The 10,170-nt window shown below is 45.1% G+C and overlaps 1 protein-coding gene across 1 annotated transcript; it reads left to right on the top strand.

Moving 5' to 3' along the window:
- The first annotated feature begins 368 nt into the window (after nt 1-368).
- On the top strand, nt 369-1,366 carry LOC127304609 (uncharacterized). The gene has a single exon (XM_051335270.2). It carries the CDS (start codon nt 548-550, stop codon nt 1,109-1,111), a length of 564 nt encoding a protein of 187 aa, XP_051191230.1. The 5' UTR covers nt 369-547; the 3' UTR covers nt 1,112-1,366.
- Nucleotides 1,367-10,170: the final 8,804 nt, after the last annotated feature.

Below are 10,170 nucleotides of genomic sequence, written 5' to 3'. Positions count from 1 at the left end.
TTTGATCGCTGTGATGCTCTTTTCGAGTTCAGTTTCTTGCAGTTGCATGCGAGGATTTTGGTTCGGAGCTTGCTGTGGTACAAGTTTGGACCTGTATGGTCTGGTAGTCCATTGCTGTCTTCAGTTGATAACATTTTTTTAGAGAGAAAGAGATGTTGGTTTTCCTTGCCGCCTTGCATTGTGACGCGACTATAGCGAGCGTCAGAAATCCCGGAGAGGCACGGGAAGCTTTGCGTCTTAGGCCGTTGAACACTCCGAACTTTCGTGGGCACGATCAATTACTTGCAAGTAATGTAGAACGTCTTGATCATATTGCAAACGTCTAAACGTACGCAAGTTGATCTGGAGTCGGCCATTGACGTGTCTTTATCCAACTTACAACCCAAGTCAGACTCAGATCGGCCCTCACGCTAACGCGAACTGAATACAAATCCTACCCCGTCACCAACAAAATCCCAGGTAAACCAACAAATAATAACCAGCTACCAGGAACGAAGTTCGCTAAACAAACCGGCCGCGGCAAACAACATCCTATACGCACGCCATCATGGCCGCCGCCACGCGACTCCTCCGCCTTCTCCTGATCACGCTGCTCGCCGGCGCCGCCGTCTTCTCCTCCTCCCCCGTCGCCGCCGCGCGCGACGTCCCCGCCGTGCCGGTGGCCGTCGTCGTGTCCGGCGCGGGCGAGCTCGTCGTCGGCGACACGGAGCCGAGCGCGTACGAGATGCTGGAGCGGTTCGGGTTCCCGAAGGGCATCCTGCCCGAGGGCGTGACCGGGTACACGCTGCGGCGGTCCGACGGCGCGTTCCAGGTGTTCATGGACAGGGACTGCGAGTTCGAGGTCGACGGCGGCTACAGGCTCACCTACCAGCGCACCATCTCCGGCACGGTGGCGGGCGGTAGCATCCGGGACCTCCGCGGCGTCTCCGTCAGGATGTTCTTCGTCAACTGGGGCATCGACCAGGTGCTCATGGCGGACGCCGACCACCTCATGTTCTACGTCGGCCCGCTCTCGCAGGCCTTCCCGGCCGACAACTTCGAGGAGTCACCCCAGTGCCGGTGCCGAGGCGTGCTCGACGGCGTCGCGCACGTCGGCGTGGCGGCGATGTAGGATCGATCGGGCCGTTCGGTGGTTACAGACGTGTAAGTAGCATACTACGATCGATTGGTACGTGCAGTGCTTGCACGTGATCGATTATGTCATTTTTTTTGAGGGATGATCGATGATGTGAATTAGTTTTTTTTTTGTGTGAATCGGTAGATGCAAGATTGGTGTGCGTGCAATGCACTGCACACGGAGGAAAGGACCGATCAAACGGGATGTCAATTCTATTCTGATGTTTATGAGTTTCGCTCTTTGCCGATTATGAAGTTTTCTTCTTTCTGACTAGTTCAATTGTCATATTTTGCCTGGCATTATTTCGATTAAATGTATTGCTTGGCTTCGAGTTACGATTGATCATCTTCCGTCCGATCCAGAGCTAACAATGCTTAATCATTAAATATTGTGTTTGGATTCTCTTGCTCGGATGAGTTTGATAGCTAGGTGCAAAAGATAAAAAGCTAATTGATCGAGTTTTGTAAGGAGTTAGGTATTTTTTTTCTCATCAAACTGATTAATTAACTTCAGTCTTCTTATAATGGCATTGCACAACCCCTGCCATCTAAAGAGTTTCGTAATAGGAAAAGCGTAAGAACTAGTGGAGGTGAGAGCTTGTCATTTTTTGTTAACACAACCCGTAATATGCCTCATTTTTTAAAAAAAGTAGGAGTAGTAAAAAATTGTCTGATTCATTAGCGACAAACCAGACAAAAACCGCTACAAATGAACCAATGTCATCATGTAACTCTACTTCATTGGGCATTATAGACAGACTGCCCACCATAACGACACCAATCACGACACAGTGACACCGCCATCCACTATCCCCCATCTACGGCTGCTCCAAAGACAATGCCTCAAAGGAGAGCAATGGTGTTGAGCACCAAAACAACATTCAAGAAGATAACAACATCCGCGCACATCGCAGTTGCTGGCTCTAGTCATGCGTTGGAGACAATGTTTTCATTGGGCGCATATCTGCACTCCCCATCCCAAACTTATTGGCCTACCTAGCCCTCTGTTTGCTCCGGGCCTCCGGTCATATTGCCAGATGCGTATTGGCATGCATAGCCCGCCGAAGGACATTTATGGTGGCTGGAGCCCATCAAGATCAATTGTTGCGAGCTGGTCAAGCATCAAATAGACGCCACATCACCGGCACTGAACCAAAAGGATGAAACGCGCCACAAAAATCGAGTCACGTAGCCAAAGACCAGTCCACTTAGGGAAGGATGTGTCCGATGCCACACAATGCCACTACAAATCCAACTGTCCGCGAAGCCTAGGGGCTACGATTGTGTTATACCTCTCCGTTGGAGCTCATCCCGCATTTTGGACAAAACTGGCTCACCTCGGGGAAGACTGCCACCAGCCATGGGGGCGTGAGAGAGAAGGTAAAACACTATCTAGCCATTGCATCCGTCGTGCACCGTTTTTCCAGGTAGGGGTGTAATATGATAGGATAATCTCCACATTGAATCCAGCTATGAATCTATTTTATAGTATTCATATCCAGTTTTACAAAACCTGACGAATAATGATGTTCGATTCTGAAGTCGCCTCGGATATGGTGTAGGATACAGTATAGCAAATACCATGCATATATGGATTATTTGACAAGCCAATAGGATTATCTGAATGTTTTAAACCAGATAATCCGATTTTCAAGTGAAAGCCAAGCCAATCGGATAGAGTTAGTAGTTACTAAGTTAATAAATTTGCATGCCTAGCTTTCAATTTTAGCACTGACATGCTGATTGTGTAACACTATTCAATTTATATTTATACCATCTTTGGATCTTGACCTAAATCGTATCTCTTTTCGTAATTAATTTACTGACGCAAGGATAATTAAATTCCACTATTGCTAGAACCATAATTATCTATCTCTGAGAGTATTTGTGTGACTACTTCTATTTCTGATTTCAGTCATCTACATTTATGATTTGAATCCACGATCTGGTCTTCGAAATTGGGAGAAGAATTCGGGTAAAGGATATGGATGTGCAAAATCTTATTTGATCTGATTTCTTTACACTCGTACCTCTAGGGATGCACCGCCCCCACCATCGATCGAGTCCTTCACTTGTTAGGGAACGAGGTCCGCCATGATTACAGAGATATAAGGTTGCGACTACAGCGGTGGGGACTGGGGAGGCGCACGCCGGGGCGGGGGGGGCTGGCCATAATGGCTAGGGTTCGTGCGTCTCCCGAGCCACTGGAGGAGGTAACGCAGGAGTCCTTTTGTTTGAATCTAACTCTTGTATGATGTTATCGCCCATACAGTTTGGTAATTATCTAGGATCTACAGGTATATAAATGTGTGTGCACGGTTACTAGGGTACACCATTGTGAGTTAAGTGGGGCCTTTATCCTCTGGTATTTTCTAGGTGAGGTAGAGATTTCCCATCGCATTAAAATGCTTGATATTTATTAGAAGGATGGACGAATTATAAAACTACCTCTTCGTTGGAAACCTATATCTTAAATTTATCTAAATTTGGATGTATCTTTACACACTATTTAGTGTATGCATACACCAAAATTTGGACAAATCTCTGACATCCTTTTTTGGGATGGAGAGACTACTAGATGGGAGTTAGAACTTGACACTTAGGGGCGAAAATTAAGCTGAGACCTCTCGACACCCTTTATTTTCGGTAGTCCCTCTGATGTGTTACCTCTGTCAAACATAAACTATACTTCCACTTTCACTAAAGTATGTTTTTCATCCCTTAACTTATAGAGTTGATCACTTTGTGTCCCTTAACTATACGATCAGGTAAGAGCATCTCTAACAGAGCCCGTAAATCCCGCCGGAACTGAACTTTTCCGGCAGATTTACGGGTTCGGGCCGAAACGCGCGCAGATCAGCGCCCGAATACATGGGCCGGCCCGTAAACGAAGTTTCAGGAGCCCGAGAAATCGAGCGGACGCCCCGTATTAAAAGAGTTCGCGGAGGGGAGTTCGGTTCGCAAACCCTACTCCCCTCCGCCGTTCCTCTCCCTCCGCCGCCGCTAGTCGCCAGCTCCGACGAGCAATCCACGCAGCCCGAGCAACCGATCCGAAGCCCGCCGCCCCGCGATGGCTTCCCGTGGAGGATCCGGCGGCCGTGCCGCGGGATTGGGCGGAGGCGACTCACCGCCGCATCCGCCTGTCTTCCGCACCGACGCGGAGCAGCGGAAGTGGAACAAGAGCGAGGGCGCTCGGAAGAGGAGCGCTTGCCGGTGGACGAACTGGGGGCTCACGCCCCCAGGGAAGCTCGCTCGCTACGGCCCCACCGGCGAGGGCTCCTCCTCCGGCCAGTCGAGCCGCCATTTTATCCTTACCAACTAGATCTTGTTGCACCTGGTAACAAACATTCATAAACCATCTCTCGAAGTACGTGTCCGGATAGCCCAAAGTCTCGATAGTTAGCTCTAGGTCTTCCGGTCAAAAAACAACGTCGATGAAGGCGTGTAGGTGCACTATTACGTGGTAGGGATTGCAATTTTTCTCGCATTTTCGTTTTTTCACTCAAACTCAAGGAAGAAACTTTGCTTCTTATCTTTTTTTTAAAAGATCCGCGGCTGCCCGTGGCGGAGAGCGAGGAGGAGGACGACCTCGTCCCCGCGCGCTCGCCGACCATCTCCGCCGGGGACTACGTCCACGGCAGCGACGAGGAGGAGGCCGTCCTCGCTCAGGCGAAGGCGATCAGCGACGCGGAGACTCGGCAGCGCTTCCACCAGGAGGAAGCCAATGCCGCCCGCTAGGTCAGGGAGTACGAGGCGGCCCGCCAGGAAGCCCGCGCCCGCCGCGTCAAGCTCGAAATAGTCGAGCTTGACAGGGACGACGCGTGAAGATTGATGGCGCGTGAGACACACGTCTGTTGGGAACCCCAAGAGGAAGGTGTGATGCGTACAACATCAAGTTTTCCCTCAGTAAGAAACCAAGGTTATCGAACCAGTAGGAGTCAAGGGCCACGTGAAGGTTGTTGGCGGGGGAGTGTAGTGCGGCGCAACACCAGGGATTCCGGCGCCAACGTGGAACCTGCACAACACAATCAAAATACTTTACCCCAACTTAACAGTGAGGTTGTCAATCTCACCGGCTTGCTGTAAACAAAGGATTAAACGTATGGTGTGTAGAATGATGTTTGTTTGCATAGAACAACAGAGAACAGAGTTTGCAGTAGATTGTATTTCAGATGTAAAAGAATGGACCGGGGTCCACAGTTCACTAGTGGTGTCTCTTCAATAAGATAAATAGCATGTTGGGTGAATAAATTACAGTTGGGCAATTGACAAATAGAGAGGGCATAACAATGCACATACATATCATGATAACTACTATGAGATTTAATCAGGGCATTACGACAAAGTACATAGACCGCTATCCAGCATGCATCTATGCCTAAAAAGTCCACCTTCGGGTTAGCATCCGCACCCCTTCCAGTATTAAGTTGCAAACAACAGACAATTGCATTAAGTATGGTGCGTAATGTAATCAACACAAATATCCTTAGACATAACATTGATGTTTTATCCCTAGTGGCAACAGCACATCCACAACCTTAGAACTTTTACATCCTTTGTCCCAGATTAAATGGAGGCATGAACCCACTATCGAGCATAAATACTCCCTCTTGGAGTCACAAGTATCAACTTGGCCAGAGCCTCTACTAGCAACGGAGAGCATGCAAGAACATAAACAACACATATATGATAGATTGATAATCAACTTGACATAGTATTCCATATTCATCGGATCCAAACAAACACAACATGTAGCATTACAAATAGATGATCTTGATCATGATAGGCAGCTCACAAGATCTAACATGATAGCACAATGAGGAGAAGACAACCATCTAGCTACTGCTATGGACCCATAGTCTAAGGATGAACTACTCACACATCAATCCGGAGGCGATCATGGTGATGACGAGACCTCCGGGAGATGATTCCCCTCTCCGGCAGGGTGCCAGAGGCGATCTCCTGAATCCCCCGAGATGGGATTGGCGGCGGCGTCTCTGGAAGTATTTCCGTATCGTGGCTCTCGGTAATAGGGTTTTCGCGATGGAGAGTTTAATTAGGCGGAAGGGCAGAGTCGGAGGGCTGACGAGGGGCCCACACCATAGGCCGGCGCGGGCCCCTCCCTGGCCGCGCCGCCCTATGGTCTGGCCACCTCGTGGCCCCACTTCGTATGCTCTTCGGTCTTCTGGAAGCTCCGTGGAAAAATAAGACCCTGGGCGTTGATTTCGTCCAATTCCGAGAATATTTCCTTTGTAGGATTTCTGAAACCAAAAACAGCAGAAAACAACAACTGGCTCTTCGGCATCTTGTCAATAGGTTGGTGCCGGAACATGCATATAAATGATGTAAAGTGTGTATAAAACATGTGAGTATTGTCATATAACTAGCATGGAACATAAGAAATTATGGATACTTTTGAGACGTATCAAGCATCCCCAAGCTTAGTTCCTACTCGCCCTCGAGTAGGTAAACGATAACAAGGATAATTTCTGAAGTGACATGCTATCATAATCTTGATCAATACTATTGTAAAGCATATGAGATGAATGGAGTGATTCGAAGCAATGGTAAAGACAATGATTTAAACAACTAAATCATATAGCAAAGACTTTTCATGAATAGTACTTTCAAGACAAGCATCAATAAGACTTGCATATGAGTTAACTCATAAAGCAATAGATTCTTAGTAGAAAGTTTTGAAGCAACACAAAGGAAGATATAAGTTTCAGCAGTTGCTTTCAACTTCAACATGTATATCTCACGGATAATTGTCAACACAAAGTAATATGATGAATGCAAATAAGCAAGTATGTAGGAATCAATGCACACAGGTGACACAAGTATTTGCTTCTAAGATAGAAAGAAGTAGGTAAACTGACTCAACATAAAGTAAAAGATAGGTCCTTCGCAGAGGAAAGCATGGATTACTATTTTTGTGCTAGAGCTTTTATTTTGAAAACATAGAAACAATTTTGTCAACGGTAGTAATAATTCATATGTGTTATGTATAAGACATCTTATAAGTTGCAAGCCTCGTGCATAGAATACCAATAGTGCCCGCACCTTGTCCTATTTAACTTGGATTTACATGGATTATCATTGCATAACATATGTTTCAACCAAGTGTCACAAAGGGGTACCTCTATGCCGCCTGTACAAAGGTCCAAGGAGATAGATCACATTTGATTTCTCGTTTTTGATGGATCTCAACTTGAGGACATTCATACCGGGACAACATAGACAACAGATAATGGACTCCTCTTTAATGTGTAAGCATTCAACAACAGATAATATTCTCATAAGAGATTTGAGGATTGATGTCCAAACTGAAACTTCCACCATGATACATGGCTTTAGTTAGCGGCCCAATGTTCTTCTCTAACAATATGCATACTCAAACCGTTTGATCATGATAAATCACCCTTGCTTCAGACAAGACGAACATGCATAGCAACTCACATGATATTCAACAAAGGTGTAAAAAGTTGATGGCGTCCCCAGAAACATGGTTACCGCTCAACAAGCAACTTATAAGAAATAAGATACATAAGCTACATATTCAATACCACAATAGTTTTTAAGCTATTTTCCCATGAGCTATATATTGCAAAGACAAGGAATGAAATTTTAAAGGTAGCACTCAAGTAATTTACTTTGGAATGGCAGGAAAATACCATGTAGTAGGTAGGTATGGTGGACACAAGTGGCATAGTTTTTGGCTCAAGGTTTTGGATGCACGAGAAGTATTCCCTCTCAGTACAAGGCTTTGGGCTAGCAAGGTTGTTTGAAGCAAACACAAGTATGAACCGGTACAGCAAAATTTACATAAGAACATATTGCAACCATTATAAGACTCTACACTGTATTCCTTGTTGTTCAAATACCTCACCAGAAAATATGTAGACTTAGAGAGACCAATCATGCAAACCAAATTTTAACAAGCTCTATGGTAGTTCTTCATTAATAGGTGCAAAGTACATGATGCAAGAGCTTAAACATGATCTATTTGAGCAAAACAATTGCCAAGTATCAAATTATTCAAGACATTATACCAATTACCACATGAAGCATTTTCTGTTTCCAACCATATAGCAATGAACGAAGCAGTTTTCAACCTTCGCCATGAACATTAAGAGTATATCTAAGAACACCAGTGTTCATATGAAACAGTGGAGCGTGTCTCTCTCCCACACAAAGAATGCTAGGATCCAATTTTATTCAAACAAAAACAAAAACAAAAAACATACAGACGCTCCAAGTAAAGCACATAAGATGTGACGGAATAAAAATATAGTTTCACTAGAGGTGACCTGATAAGTTGTTGATGAAGAAGGGGATGCCTTGGGCATCCCCAAGCTTAGATGCTTGAGTCTTCTTCAAATATGGAGGGATGAACCACGGGGCCATCCCCAAGCTTAGGATTTTCACACTTCTTGATCATATTGCATCATCCTCCTCTCTTGATCCTTGAAAACTTCCTCCACACCAAACTCAAAACAAACTCATTAGAGGGTTAGTGCATAATCAAAAATTCACATGTTCAGAGGTGACATAATCATTATTAACACTTCTGGACATTGCACAAAGCTACTGACAGTTAATGGAACAAAGAAATCCATCCAACATAGCAAAAGAGGCAATGCGAAATAAAAGGTAGAATTTATCAAAACAGAACAGTACGTAAAGACGTATTTTTTAGAGGCACTTAACATGCTCATATGAAAATGCTCAAATTGAATGAAAGTTGCGTACATATCTGAGGATCACGCACGTAAATTGGCAGATTTTTCTGGGTTACCTACAGACGGGGCTGCTCAATTTCGTGACAGTAAGAAATCTGTTTCTGCGCAGTAATCCAAATCTAGTATCAACATTGCTATCAAAGACTTTACTTGGCACAACAATGCAATAAAATAAAGATAAGGAGAGGTTGCTACAGTAGTAACAACTTCCAAGACTCAAATATAAAACAAAAGTGCAGAAGTAAAATAATGGGTTGTCTCCCATAAGCGCTTTTCTTTAACGCCTTTCAGCTAGGCACAGAAAGTGTGAATCAAGTATTATCAAGAGATGAAGCATCAACATTCTTACCAGGGGCTTTGCGCCTACCCTTCTTACTCTTATTCTTACTCTTTGGTTTAGGGAATATATGACCGCATCCAGGTATAGAGGAATTTAAAGTGTCTTTCCCCACATCTATGGTTACTCCCAAGAGTTTCAGCAGGGATCTTCCAAGTGTGATTTGTCCTGTCCCTACACATTCAATAACGAGATAATCAGTGGATACCGTTCTTCCAAGAAGGATTGTGAACACTCCTTCGGCTATTCCTTTAGGAATTATAACAGAGTTATCAGTAAGAGTTATTCCTTCTCCGTCTTCAGTAAGTCCCCAGAGTGTCAAAGATTCATAAATACTTTTAGGCATAAGGCAAAATTCAGTCATAATATCACAACGGGCATAATTTTTTTTACCATCAATAGCAACTTTAATAGTAGGGTCCCACATTGAAGGTTCAGAGTTTACTGGAACATAATTAAAATGCTCACGAATCCGACTATACCCTTCTTTTAAGCAAGATACATTTGTCTCAAGAGTGTTTAATCTATTATAAATACTAACAAGAGATGGATCAAAATTATTAGCTGAGCTAGATGATGCAACCAATTTTTTTATGGCATTAAAAGCTTGATCCCCATCTGTTGCGGTCAGAAACCCACGGCGAGCAGCGACGGGCAACACAGGAGAGCCGGGAGCAACTTAGGGCTGCGGCTGGCCCTGGTCCCTCCGAGCGACGGTCCGCAAAGACTCCGGCACGCACGTCCGATGCTGGTGCAAGGACGTGCCACCTGACCTATACCTGGTCAGGAAGGTGATGGAGATGCCTCGCTTAGTTTCCTGCATGGCATACACGTAAATATTAAATACGAGCCTCGATCGACTCTCAGGTTGTCCTGTGAATCGGCTCAAAGAGCCGATCCACCCATGATTCGCACGAGGTGTACGAATATATGGTGGTCCTGCTTGATCAAGATAAAGCTAAAACGATCTACGAC

The sequence above is a fragment of the Lolium perenne genome, chromosome 1, assembly GCF_019359855.2.
Source record: "Lolium perenne isolate Kyuss_39 chromosome 1, Kyuss_2.0, whole genome shotgun sequence".
NCBI classification, from domain to species: Eukaryota; Viridiplantae; Streptophyta; class Magnoliopsida; order Poales; family Poaceae; genus Lolium; species Lolium perenne.
Note: the sequence above shows the minus strand (reverse complement) of the source record. Positions and strands in the feature narration are given on the sequence as shown.